The sequence below is a fragment of the Bos indicus x Bos taurus genome, chromosome 11 (assembly GCF_003369695.1).
Source record: "Bos indicus x Bos taurus breed Angus x Brahman F1 hybrid chromosome 11, Bos_hybrid_MaternalHap_v2.0, whole genome shotgun sequence".
NCBI lineage: Eukaryota > Metazoa > Chordata > Mammalia > Artiodactyla > Bovidae > Bos > Bos indicus x Bos taurus.
The window spans coordinates 103,525,693-103,539,465 of NC_040086.1; the positions used below are offsets into that span (position 1 = coordinate 103,525,693).

The following is a 13,773-nucleotide window of genomic DNA, read 5'->3' on the forward strand; positions in this document are numbered from 1 at the left end:
GTTCCTCCCCGTCTGCCTGACAGCTATAAAGGCCGCCGCGCCCGCCCGCCCGCCCGCCGCTGGGCTGCGCCTCCCTGGGAACCCCCTCTCGTGGGTGCGCTTTGAAGTGGAGGAGGGAGGCGGCCAGGGGGCGGGGGAGCAGACAGGAGGGAGAGAGGCACAGCCTGCGGCCCTCAGCGTCCCAGCCTCCCCCTGCACCGCGCACCTGGCTAGCCTGCCCGCGGCCGCGGCCCCTTCCCCCGCGAGGACACCCTGCCGAGCCCGGCCAGGTAGGCCACCTCCCCGCCTCTGGCTTCCCTTCCCATGGCTGCCCGCCAGGATGAAGGTGCAGCCCCAGTGTCTGCAGGTCAGCCCCTGGCCCCTCGGGGAGCCGTTATATAACAGGAGCAGGGGCTCCTGGGGAGGGGTCCAGACCCTCTGAGCCCAGCCCGGGGCGGTGGGTGGGGGTCCCTCAGCTTGTAGCTTCCCTGAGCCCGAAGCCCTCGCTTGCAGGGCAAGCCTCTCCCGCTGGCCGGTGGCGGCTGTTTTTGGACCCCAGGGAGGGCTGGATCCCGCGTGAGCCGGGCCTGGCCTGCAGCCACGGCTGTCTGGGAGCCTTAATGAAAACCAAGTGTGCGGCCGGCTCAGCACCTGTCTTCAGCCTGCCGGCAGGAGCCGGGGCCACAGACAAGCCAATGGGACTGCCGACGGGGGTCCGTGCTGGCAGGGGGGCTGGTGGGGGTGCAGGTGGGGGCCTGCGGGGGAGGGGCAGCCCCCGGGTGGTGGGCGGGCAGGCAGGCAGGCAGGCGGCTGGGGAGTCGCGGATCTCGAGGTCTCAGCTCCAAATTCCGGGGTGGACTGCTGCCCCATCTGGGGCAGAGAGACATTCTTGGGGTGCGAGGCTGGCATTGGCGTAGCTCCTGGACACTTGCAGGTGCTTGAGCCCACGAGGAGGTGAGGGTTTGATGGAGGAGAGGGGGCAGATGAGGAGCTGTTTTCAGGGCTGGCAGGCGTCCGGTGGCGGGGGCTTTCTGCTATCTTTCCCTGGAACTTATCCCTGTTTGCTCTGGGGTCTGGGGGCTAGTTGGCCACATAGATGCTGTGTGGCTCTGGGCAAACGGGCTCCCCTCTCTGGTTCCGGGCTAGAGGGGGTGGGCTTGGGGGTTTCCGAAACTCCTCCAACCCGTTGGCAAGCGACACTCAGGACCTGAGACAGACCCTGGCCAGAGGTCACTGTGGGCCCCCAGCTGGTACTTCTATCTCAGGGGCACAGAAGGGAGGCTGAGGGCCCAGGAGGCTGGAGGCAGCCCTTGATTTGAACCCTGGCAGGGAGGACAAGTATGGGCTTCCTGGTGGTTCAGTGGTAAAGGATCCTTCTGCCAGTGCAGGAGACGCGGGTTCGATCCTGGGTCTGGGAAGATCCCCTGGGGAGGGAAATGGCAACCCATGCCAGGATTCTTGCCTGGGAAATCCCATGGACAGAGGAGCCTGGCAGGCTACAGTCCATGGGGCCGCAAGGAGTCAGACACGACTGAGTGACTAAACCGTAGCAGGGAGGTCAAGCCATGTTTTGGGCTGGGGGTGCTGGACTTCTCGGGAAGGGAACAGCCCCAGGGTGGCCCTGGGTCACCCTCACGCCAAGAACCCAGAGGTGCGAGCTGCGTGTCTTCTCTTGGGAGGGAGGGGACAGAGGTGCCTGGGCTCTGCGCAGCCTGGGGTCCCTCCGAGGCAGGGAGCAGCTGTGTCCAGGGAGGGCCAGGCACAGTCCGCACCCACACCCACTCCAGCAGCTCCACATGGCCGGTGGGAAGGATCGTTCTCCCGTGTAGGTCAGCAAGTGCTAAGCAGACAAAAACCCCAGGGTGCTCTTGCTCGGGCCAGGTCCAGCGGCCGAGGTAATAGACTGATCCTTAGCTTCTTCATCCAGGGGGTGAAGCCTGGGCCTATCTGTGTCCCTGGGTTTCTCCCCAGGCATCCTCCAAGGAGCTCAGGTATTCCAAGTCAAAGCTTGGCCCATGTCCCCAAATGCCCTCAGATCTGGTGGAATGGGCTTAGCACGCACACCATCATTCTAGGGTCTCAAGCCCATGGCAGGCATCTCCAATCACTCACGGAGCCCACCCAACAGGGCTGGCAGGCAGCCACTACCAACAGATCCCAGATAATCTCAGGCCTCACTGGGGGTGCCCCTGGGGGGTTTTTCACCAAAGCAGACTCTGGCCGCCTGCAAGGGGAGCTGGGCCTGGCCTGGCAGTGACTGTGGCCTTGCTTCCTAGGATGGAGGGCAGATGGCAGTCTTCACGATGGGCCTGGCCCCTGCTGGCTGTGGCCCTAGTGACTGGGAGCGTGTCGTCCACAGGGACCACGGTGAGTGGGGAGCACAGGCCCTCACCCAGATGGGCTGACGCCGAGAGCTGCATGGCAAGATGCAGGGCAGGGGCCTGGGGGCACCCTCTGCTCCCAGGAGCACGCTTTACATGCCGGTCAGGCCAGCCCCTGGCCTGGGTGGGTGGTGGCGGGGGCTCTGGCCACTCCGGCAACCTTGCCAGTCTGGCAGGCTGGGGGCTGTGGGGATGGGGTGCTCCCCTTCAGCACGAAGGCCCGGGGTGTAGCGTGTGGACAGGTGGATTTGGGTCCTGCAGAGCCCAGGCTGGCTGGCACCTTTCCACAGGCCACTTGGGAGCCAGAGAGGATGGTTAGGTTTGGCATCAGGATCCCACGAAGCCCCCAGAAGGTTCCAGATCTCAAGATTAGGCAGCACTTGAGGTGCTCAGCTCTCTGGGAGGTCCCTCGGAGACCCCCCTGGAGGTCTGAGCCGGGGCTTCGAGCAACCCACCCAGGGAGCTGTGTCCTCCCGTCCAGGGCACGGGGTCGGCAGGCCCGTCTGGCCAGGTGCTCCAGCCTCCTTTTAACCGTCGTGGGGCCTCTCACCCAGGACAACAGCCCAACGTCCAACAGCCTGGAGGTGGGCCCCGACGCCACCGCCTACTGGTGGGGAGAGTGGACCAAATGGACGGCGTGTTCCCGCAGCTGCGGGGCTGGGGTGACGTCCCAGGAGCGGCACTGCCTACAGCAGAGGTGCTGGTGTGAAGCGGGGCCCCGTGGGGCTGGCCGCCCGGACTGCAGGGGGCGGGGAGGCGGGGCCCGTGGGGTGGCCGCCCGGACTGGAGCGGGGTGGGGAGGCGGGCAGCAGCTGCTGGGTGGGGGGCCCGGGTTGAACGTGGCCTTCAGGTTGAGGCTGCACAGGCCAGCTGAGCCAGTCAGTCTTTTCATTGGCCTCCCTTGGGGACACGGCTTCTGTCGGGTCCCAGGCAAGAGTGTCCTGCAGTTCATCCCTCTCTGGGGCACTGGGGAAAGAGGACCTGCCTAGGGCTCTTTCAGGAGTGGTCAGGCCCACCCTGGCCTTCTCTCTCCTGAAGACCCGAGGTGAATAAACACCGGGTAAGCCTACGGTGCGGTGGTTACTGCTGGCCAGACCTGTGTTCACATCTTGCGTCTGCAACTTCCTAGCTGTGTGACCTTGGGGAAGTCACTTAACCTCTCTGAGTATCAGTTTCCTCTTTGTGGAGCGGAGATTATGCTCGCGCCCACCTGACGTTTCTGAGAATGCGAGACCGTGTGTGTGTGCGCGCGTGCGCGCGCTCTTTAGCAGAGGGCCAGGCCCATGGTGAACGCTGTTCTGCCATCACTAATTCTGTGGCCTAAGACTGTGCACTGTGTGCTGAGGACTCAGATGTGAACGGGACCTTGCCCCTCCCCCAGGAAGAGGCTGAGACGCACCCTGAAACTATGGGGGTGCCTGTGACAGGAGCAGGCTTTGCTGGAGCAGCGGGGATGGAGTGGGGCAGAAGGAGGCCTCGGTCAGAGGAGCCCGCAGAGGCTCGGGCCTGGGGGGCGCGGTCCAGGGGAGGGCTGGGAGCAGGGTCAGGATGGCAGCTGGCCACTCCTGACCTGAGCTCACAGCCCGGGTCCTCCCTCCAGGAAGACGTCCGTCACAGGTGCCGGGAACCGGACCTGCACGGGCACGTCCAAGAGGTACCAGCTATGCAGAGTGCAGGTGAGGCCCACCTGGCTGGACCACCGCCCACCCCCAACAACCCGTCACAGGCAGGACTCCAGACGGCTTCCCGGTGGCCCCAGCCCTGTGGATACTCTGTCCTGGGCCTGCCCCCTGCATCCCAAGGAACAGAAGTGGGGGTGGGGGTCCCCAGGCTCAGAATTCCACTCCCTGCCTCAAGTCAAGTCCCTGGTGCCCACTACGGGCTGCGGGCATCTGAGCGGGAAGGACCCGCTTCTGCTGGCAGAGCTCTCATGTGACCTCAGGGTTTGAGATCTCTGGCCACCTGTGCCCCCCTACACCCAGGGTGAACCGTGTTCCCAGGGAGGCTTGATGTCATAGGCGGCCCCGTTCCGGCTGCAGCCCCCACGTACCCCCTCCGTGCCCACGCACTCAGCCCCCGAACCTTCTCTGTTAACCTCGCTCTGCAGCAAGGTGGCCGGGCCGGGCTGGCTGGAAGCAACCACTCTGGCTTGGCCTCCAGGCATTTCACGATGATGGGGCCCGAGCCAGTCTGAACCCCACCCCCAGGGCGGGGTGGGGGGGGCAGACAGGTGACCTTGTGTGTCCTTGTGTCTGTGTGCACGTGTGGGAGTTCAGGGGTCGGTGGAAGTGAGCAGACTGGCTTCTGGGTCAGCCTCGTGGGTCAGCTGCCCTCCAGACTCGAGCACAGGAGGGACACTTGGCCAGTTGGGCTTCTGGCCTCCTTGGGCTCCTCTTCCACGAAGTCAAGCCCATTCAGTCAATGCCCATGTCCCGGGCCCCGTGGCTGTGGCTGCAGACACGCAGATGGGCCCCTTTCCACAGGAGGCAGGGAGAGCACAGGCCAGGCTGGTGTCCCCGCAGCTCCATGGGCAGCGGGGGAGACGGCCAGGGTGGTGGGGGGTGACGGGATCCAGCCCGCAGCAGCGGGAGGGTCAGCACACGTGGGCCTGGAGGCCCGGTGCCCCCGCCCTCCTTCCAGAGAGCCTGACAGATTGAGAGTGGGGAGGAGAGGCCACCCCGCGGGCCTCGGCCCTGGCACAGCCGTGCCGGCTGCAGCCACTTCCTGCCCAGCCTGGACAAAAATGCCTTTGTCGGGCCGAGTTCCTCCCAGAGCCGCCTTCCCTGCCTCTTGCTCCCAGGAGTGTCCGCCGGACGGGAGGAGCTTCCGCGAGGAGCAGTGCATCTCCTTCAACTCCCGCGTGTACAACGGGCGCAGGCACCAGTGGAAGCCACTCTATCCGGGTACCTCAGCCCTGGGCCACCCAGCAGGGGCCTGTTCCGCAGGGATCCAGCCCTGTGGCCAGCCCCTGGGGACCACGGGAGGGAGTGCCCTTGTCCAGCGGGTGGGCAGTTGGGGAAACAGGCCGAGAGGGAGTGGGGGATCTTGTCGAAGGTTCCCAGGAGTTTAGGCAACAGTGTACCGGACTTGGCTTCTCCTGCTCACGGAGGAGGTGCAGGGTCCCCAGGACTAGCAGCCTGGGGCCACCAAGTCGGCTCAGACCTCCTGCAGAGGGAATGCTGCCCACTACTCACAGGGCAGCAGAGGCTGGACTCTGGGCCAGATCACGTGCATCTCAGTCCCCATTTCTACCCCTGAGGCCCTGGGCAAAGTCCCTTCCACTCTCCAGGTCTCAGTGTCCCCCTCTGTGCCGTGGACAGAGGGCTGTCTCCATCGGGTCCCTGACTCCGGCCCTGCAGCGCCCTGAGACCCCCGTCTCCCCGCAGACGACTACGTGCACATCTCCAGCAAGCCATGTGACCTGCACTGCACCACCGTGGATGGCCAGCGGCAGCTCATGGTGCCCGCCCGCGACGGCACGTCCTGCAAGCTCGCCGACCTGCGCGGGGTCTGCGTGTCTGGAAAATGTGAGGTTGTTCAACACTGTAGCAGAAGCAAGCACCGGTGCCCTCGCGCCCGCCGCCCACCCCGTCGCCCAGGCAGTGGCGGCCCCGGGGTCTCACCTCGGCGCCCTCCCAGCAGCCTCTCCGCCTCCCTTCCTGCAGCCCATCGGCTGTGACGGGGTTCTCTTCTCCACGCACACGCTGGACAAGTGCGGCGTCTGCCAGGGCGACGGGAGCAGCTGCACCCACGTGACGGGCAACTACCGCAAAGGGAACACCCACCTGGGTAAGAGCCTCTGGCGCCCTGGGTCCAGGGCCTGCGGCAGCCTGCCTGTGGCCGCCGAGTGACCGTGCAGGGTTCTTCCCCTCCTGGCCCCCGCCCCCCCGATCCTCTGCCCAGGCCTGGCGGGGCTGGCCCAGCAGCTCTGGAAGGACCCCTTGGGGACAGGACTGAGAGCAGCTCTGTGTTCGCACCCCTGGATCCCAGGTGCCCTGGTACGCACGGGGCTGGGGAACCCCCTCCAACTCAGCACAGCCTACAAGGAGGTATTAGCCCCGCTCGTAACAGGGGGAAACTGAGGCACGCGTTCAGTCCTCGCCGCTGACCTGAGGGTGGGGCCTGGGCACATGGATTCTGGGGGCTGAGCTCTCAGACCCAAGTCTCCAGGGCTGAAAGGACGCACTGGGTCCCACCGGCCTGGCCGACCCAGTGCAGAGCCGGCCCCTCTCTTTCCCAGGCCGCGGCTTGTCAGCGGCCTCACCGGAGCACCCAGCTCTGGGGTCTACGGGCTGGGCCGACAGGGGGTCCGTGCATGTGCTGGGACTTGACGCTTTTGGAGGGATGTCGCTTATAATATTCGGGGTTAAACTGGAGGCATTCTTGGGTCTCGGTTAATGCTGTGGGATTAAACTGGGTTATCACAGCCTCTGGACTGGGAGAGGCAGGGCAGCTCAAAACCCATTTAGCAGATGGGGAAACTGAGGTGCAGGGTGGGAACTGCCTACTTGAAGTCCCCCACAGAGGCAAGGCACGTCTGGATTGGAACCAACCCCTGGAGAGCCCCCAAGGACCTGGCTGTTGGGACCGTGCCTCTCCTGGAGGCGGAGCAGATGTATAATTTCGGAGTTAGTGTTAGAGCTTGGATGTGGGACCCAGGGATGAACACGCCGACTGAGGAGGGTCAGGGTAAGAAAAGGAGAGGTGTCTTAGCGGAGGCCCAGCTGGACAGGGCTCTGAATAATGCCTGACAGGTACAGTGAGCACAGGCCACTTTCTCTGCAGGGCTCACTTTGGAAGGAGTGTGGGCAAAGACGTCGTGTGCTTCCTCCCTTCCTTGCACACACCTGCCTGCAGGACCTTCTGCCAGGTCCCGGGGTGTGGACACAGCAGAGGCAGCATTCGGGCAGTGGTCTCATCTGAGCACCACCTGTGTGCCGGGAGCTAGAGGGTACGGGGGCCCGTGCCTGCACGGAGCTCTCAGCCTGGGGGCCTGGGGGCTGACACGGAGCCAGTCCCACACATTTCTTCCAAGTGCCTTCTGTGCACAGAGCCACGCGCAGCAAGCCTGCCCCGCTCCCACCTCACAGCAGCTCCTCTGGGCAGGCCCACACTGCTGTCATGTTACAGGTGTGGAAGCAGAGAGGCTACGAAACCAGGTTAAGGCCACCCAGCCAAAAGAGCAGACTTGGGTCTGAACCCAGACAGCGTGATCCCGGGTCTGAGGTCCTAAGAACTGACGCACATGGTCCCCTGGTAGACGTGTGCATGGTAACCACGGGGAAGAATCTTGTGAGCTGGTCGCTAATTTAAAAATAAGTATATGTAAATGAAGATCATGGAGTCCGGTCCCATCACTTCATGGTAAATAGATGGAGAAACAGTGGAAACAGTGGCAGACTTTATTTTTTGGGGCTCCAAAATCACTGCAGATGGTGATTTCAGCTATGAAATTAAAAGACGCTTACTCCTTGGAAGAAAAGTTATGAGCAACCTAGACAGCATATTAAAAAGCAGAAGCATTACTTTGACAACAAAGGTCCGTCTAGTCAAGGCTATGGTTTTTTCCAGTGGTCATGTATGGATGTGAAAGTTGGACTGTAGAGAAAGCTGAACACCGAAGAATTGATGCTTTTGAACTGTGGTGTTGGAGAAGATTCTTGAGAGTCCCTTGGACTGCAGGGAGATCCAACCAGTCCATCCTAAAGGAGATCAGTCCTGAATATTAATTGGAAGGACTGATGATGAAGCTGAAACTCCAAATTTTTTGGCCACTGGATGCAAAGAGCTGACTCATTGGAAAAGACCCTGATGCTGGGAAAGATTGAAGGCAGCAGAAAAGGGGATGACAGAAGATGAGATGGTTGGATGGCCTCGCTGACTCGATGGACATGAGTTTGAGTAAAGTCTGGGAGTTGGTGATGGACAGGGAGGCCTGGTGTGCTGCAGTCCATGGGGTCACAAAGAGTCAGACACGACTGAGTGACTGAACTGACTGAACTGATATGTAGACCTTCAATGGCTAGCCACTCCAGTATTCTTGCCTGAAGAATCCCATGGACAGAGGAGCCTGGCAGGCTACAGTCCACGGGGTCACAGAGAGTCAGACACGACTAAGCAACGATGCACAAACCTTCATTTAAATAAGAGATATTTAAGCAAAGTCAACCAGTTAATCCTAAAGAAAATCAACCCTAAGTATTCACTGGAAGGACTGATGCTGAGCTAAAGCTCTAATATGTTGGTCTCCTGATGCAAAAAGCCAAGTCACTTGAAGAAGACCCTGATGCTGGGAAAGATTGAGGGTCGGGGGGAAGGCGACAGCAGAGGATGAGATGGTTGGATGGTGTCCCTGACTCAGTGGATGTGAATTTAAGCAAACTCCAGGAGATGGTGAAGGACAGGGAAGCCTGGCATGCTGCAGTCCATGGGGTTGCAAAGAGTCAGACACGACTGAGCGACTGAACAAGCGCGGTCCTCACTTCCTAATCATTTTACCTCGAGAGTTATTGCTGAGTCTGTGGCAGCCGGAAGTACTAGGGCAGCAGGTAGATGACTGTGTCCCTTTCCCCAGCCCTGCACCCAGCGACACCGGTTGGCAGTTTGAAATTGGCCACTGCGACAGGAAGTGTTTGCACCCCGGAATCAGGCCAGCACTGCAGGTCACAGCACCTGCGCCCCCACCAAGAGGGCCAGTAGTGAAGCGTTTAGGGGCACCCTGCTGGCTGGAAGGACAAGCTCAGGGTCTTCAGGTGCCCGTGAAGGGAAGCAGCCTGTAGAAGCGTCTCATCTGCCGGGGGGCCCACATGTTCCTCAGGTGACCTGAGGGTCGGCCCCAGCAAACCTGATTCCAGAACTTTCTCACCATCTTCTCCTGGAAGGCTTTTCATTCTTAAGGCTTTAAAAATCTCCCCTCCTTCTCCCCAGCGAACCCTCTACCACCTTCCAGCAGCACCCCCTTCCTCAGACCCTGCCCCCAAAACCCTTGGTCCCTTTGTAGGGGGCTCTGTGGGAATCTCCGTGGTTGCCTCCTCACCTGCTGGGGCCTTTGATGACAGGCCCCGAGCTGGGGCCGCGTGCTCCCTCACCTACATTTCTAATGTAGCAAGCCTGTAAAATCAGTGCGATGTTATGACAGTGTGGGTTTCTAAAATAATAATAATGAGAGCATCCTCAGGGTCAGACTCTGAGCTACCCAGAATCTCCTCCATCACCGAGCGTGGGGGCCGTCATCCCTGTGTGCGGATGAGAACATGGAGGCCCGAGGCTCCAGCAGCTTGCCCAGAGCCACGTTGGTGATAGCCGCAGAGCAGGACCCAGGACATTTGACTCTGGCCGATCCATGACCTGCGGGGCCTGTGGCATCCCTCGGGAGGAACAGGGCAGGTACTTGGGCGTGGCACCCATGGCCTCGATAGGAAAGTGTCTTGGAATCCAGTACCGCTCAGGCCGTGCTGGGGAGGCTGGTCAGCTCTCCAGACTCATAGGGGGTTCCCACAGCGCTGTGCACTCGCCCCTTGGGGGCCTGGGTGCAGCTCTTGGGTGGGGACGGGGCTGCCCTGAGACACTGCCTCTCGCCCACCAGGAGTGCAAGAGGGTGGTGACCGCCATCCAGAGCTGCTTTCCTCTCGAGAGGCACCGGTCACGGCCGACCCATGGCTCACCGCTGTCCTCTCCCCCAGGTTACTCTCTGGTCACCCACATCCCGGCTGGCGCCCGAGACATCCAGATCGTGGAGCGGAAGAAGTCTGCGGACGTGCTGGGTGTGTATGTGGGGCCCGGGAGGCTCGCCGGGCTTGCGGATTTACAGGGGGTGAGATGTAGGGGTGGTGGGTGAATGGGGGGCGTTTGACCTTGCAGGAGAGCGGTGGCCCTGGAAGCCGCAACTCTGCCTGTGTGTAAGTGTCTATGGGGTGGGGGCTTGGGAGTCATCGGAGGCTGACCTCGTCCCAGGTGTGGAAAGACCTCACACTCCGGGCAGCTTGACTCAAGAGGGGGCTGTGACTCAGGTAGTGAGCGCCCCGTCTCCGGGCAGCCTGGCATGGGAGAGAACTGGAGGTGCCAGAGGCGGCATCTCTGAACCCCCGTCCTGCCCCAGGGTCTGAGGACTGACAGTCCGGGGGTGAGAAGGTTGAGGCAGAGCAGGATGGAAGTGGGCAGCCAGTCGGAAGCCAAGGGTGACAAGAAGCAGGGGTGGGATGCAAGCTCCCATCTGGGGCCTGGAGTTGATGTTCTGGCCACTGGCCATTCTGGTGGGGAGCCGGACTCAGGTGGGGTCTCTGACTTGAGGATTCTGGAGTAAGTTGCGTGGTGGCCAAGGCAGTGAGGCCCACCTGGGTGACCATGTCTGGAAGGGCTCCCTGTGCGGCTGGAGGTTGGTGGGGCCATGCACCTTGTCTGTACCCCTGGGGAGCCCTTTCTGGCCGAGGAGGATAGGTATTGACAACTGATCTCAGCCAGGCAGGCCAGGGACCCAGGCAGGCAAGCTGTCCCCGAAGCCTGATGCACCTCCCTGCCTCTGGAGGCATCTTCTCGGGGGCCAGGGCTGGCAGGGTGCAGCCACCCTTCCTAGGGAGTGCTGGCATGGGGGTGGGCTGTTTGCTAAAGGTCCCCGGGTTGAACCCTGCACAGGCTGTCAGCCCCAGGGTCTGGGCCCCTGAGCGCCAGCCGCTGACCCGGCAGGTCTGCAGGCTCCAGGCCCCAGCCCCGGACCCGAGCGGGAGCCCGGCCTCTGCCAGGCCGGTTGCTCTGTGGCCCGCGGGGGAGGGCGGCGAGGCCAGGAAACACCGTGTTCCCAGAGCTGGCTGCAAAGACATCGTTCTTGAAACAGACGCGTGGAAATACCGAGGGCGGCCCGGAGCGCCGGGGAAGCCGCAGGAAGGAAGGTCATTACTGTCAGGAAGCGGGTTTTGGACGCGGGCCGGGGATTTAACCCCGTGCGCAAGCCCGGCCCCGCGGGTCCCCTCGCCTGGCCCATGCTCTTGCCCCGTTGTTTTTGATGGTGCTGCACGGAGGGTGCTCTTCCAGCGGGCGGAGGCTGCTCGCTGTGTCTGTCTGATAATAAATTAACTGCCGGGCTCCGCCGTGCGTGTTGCATCAGGAGCTTTGGAAACTAAGCTCTTCCCCGCCTCAGGCCAGTTCCTGGAACGGGACATCCTCTGGAAGAGACGGTGTCCCCGAGGTGGAGCCCCCCACCCCCGCCAGCCCCGAGGCCCCTGGGGAGGGCCAGCCGCCCGGCTCCGGGCAGACGTTCCAGCCTGTTGCCAGGGGTGTTTGGTGGGGGTGGGGGTTCCAGTTCCAGGAGCAGACGTCCTTCCGAGGTCCTCGGTTCCAAGTGTCCACCACACCCTGCCTCAGAGAGAGGCTGACTGGGAGCTCTGCCTGGGAGAAGGGGCAGCCAGGTCTCCCAGCCTGGCAGAGTTTCACGCTCCCAGCAAGAGCACCGGGCCGGTCTGCCTGGGGTGGTCTGGTAGGGCCTGCAGGGGACGCTGGGACAGGGCTGCAGTCTCTCAGCGTGGGCCCCGTCGGGGCGGGAAGCTGAGAGTGGTGAGTCCCCCCGGCTCACAGGGAATCTCTAGCAGAGCCGGGCTGGTGGCCTGGCCCCAACCTGGGTGACACCTGTGGTCCAGCGTGTGTCTAGATCTGGCCTCTCGGTCCTGACGCTCCTCATCGCCCTGCATCCCCAGGCCCTTCCGAGGCCACCAGAATGGCAGGACCAAGCGGGCCCTGGGCCAGCCACCCTTGGGTCATCTAGACAAGCCCTTGTTTATTTTAGGCTGGTTAGGAATGAGGACTCACGTCTCCCCGGCCAGGGCCACATGCTGTGGCAGACGGAGCCTGCCACTCCCACACCACATGGAGGTTCCCGGCTTTGAGGGTTTGGGGGTCACAGGGCCAGGCTAACCAGAGAGCCCGAGCGTGGGGTCCCGCTCCTCCTGGCCCTTCAGCCCCCTCCCTGCACCCCCAACCCCGGCACACGTGACTGGGCAGCTGTGGTGTTTCAGCTCTTGCAGATGAAGCCGGCTACTTCTTCTTCAACGGCAACTTCAAGGTGGACAGCCCCAAGAACTTCAACATCGCCGGAACCGTGGTCAAGTACCGGCGGCCCATGGACGTGTACGAGACGGGCATCGAGTACATCGTGGCACAGGGGCCCACCAACCAGGGCCTGAACGTCATGGTGCGCACCTGGGGTGGTTCCTTCGCTCCCCCGGTCACTCGCTAATTCACGCCCTCATCCCAGCCCTCACTCAGACTTGAGTTCCTTCACTGGCCTCCCAGTGACTTATGAATTCATTGGCCCATTCGCTCGCTCACCCTCTCACCTGTGTGGTCCTCGCCTCCCCTCCCCAGACCCTCAGCGCCAAGGACACGGCAGAGCTTGTCACAGCCATCCCCCGATGCTGGCCCCGGGATGCTCACGGCTTGGTAGCAGGGTGGGGGCCCGAACAGAGGGCAGGAGAGTGCAGCCTTTAGGCCCAGCTTGCCAGGACTCTCCCCAGGGCTCCTGTCCGGAAATGAAGGTCACTGCCACCTCGTGCCCGGCTCTGGAAGTGTAGCGGAACTGTCAGTGAGATCAGGGGGTGCTCAGAGGCAGTTCTGAGGCTCTCGGAGGCCTGCCGGCCTTCATGGACACTGAGGGAGATGGCGGGAACGGAGCCCGCCCGCCTGGCTGATGCCACAGGCTGGCCCGTGTCAGCCAGCAAACCCCTTCTGTCTCCTGCCTGGTTGTTTCGGGCCCTCCCGGGGTGGGGGCTGCCCTGAGGGGACTAACAGATGAACCAGAGACCCTCTTCCCCGCATCCACCCAGGCGCGCCTTCTCCAGACCACCTCCTCCCTGATCTTAAAATCTTTTCCATCCAGGCGCCTGACCAACAGCCAAGCCAATTGCACTGTCCATGAGTCAGCATTTATTCTTACCTAGGGCCACCCTGCCTTCCTCACAAATTGGGTGACCACCTTGCACGCACTGCCTGAAGCTGACTGGGAGGGTTTTCTTTCACAGCAACTTTGCAGGGTCGCTCCGGAGCAGAGCTCATTTTCAGCTTGCACCCCCAGACCAAGCTGACCTGATTTCGCGTCAAGTCTGGCCGTTGTCCTCCTCTCTGACTTTGTCAGAAGGGTACCCTACGCCGCCATAGCCATGAGCTAAGACAGGAGGCTGGTGCAAGAGTCGTGGATGATGGCAGTTGGGTCACCTGCTGACCAGCTTTCTGTCGCTCTAGCCTGGACTGCTGCTGGGCCCTCCCAACCCCGGAACTTAACGGAGCTGTGGGGCCTTGTGTTACGTTGTCCAGCTCTGGTCACTTGATGGTCTGTGGTCAAAGGGCCTTGTAGCCTGCCAGGAGCTTTTCCCAAAGCACATCTATTTGTTTTAGGTGATATGGCCTTTCTCTAGAACGCTAGGGTCTA

At 62.2% G+C, this 13,773-nt stretch overlaps 1 protein-coding gene across 2 annotated transcripts in view; it reads left to right on the forward strand.

The window, feature by feature from the left end:
- The first annotated feature begins 116 nt into the window (after positions 1-116).
- Positions 117-13,773, forward strand: part of ADAMTSL2 (ADAMTS like 2) — a 33,279-nt gene continuing 19,622 nt past the window's right edge. The window contains exons 1-9 of one of the 2 annotated variants that reach the window (XM_027556818.1): positions 117-269; positions 2,256-2,346; positions 2,915-3,057; positions 3,961-4,036; positions 5,161-5,263; positions 5,747-5,892; positions 6,026-6,149; positions 10,043-10,123; positions 12,365-12,540. In XM_027556818.1, coding sequence (XP_027412619.1) covers positions 2,257-2,346; positions 2,915-3,057; positions 3,961-4,036; positions 5,161-5,263; positions 5,747-5,892; positions 6,026-6,149; positions 10,043-10,123; positions 12,365-12,540 — 939 coding nt within the window. In that variant the 5' untranslated portion in view covers positions 117-269; position 2,256. Of the gene's footprint in view, positions 270-628; positions 693-2,255; positions 2,347-2,914; positions 3,058-3,960; positions 4,037-5,160; positions 5,264-5,746; positions 5,893-6,025; positions 6,150-10,042; positions 10,124-12,364; positions 12,541-13,773 lie in introns of those variants that run through there. The other variant, XM_027556819.1, reaches the window with a different exon arrangement.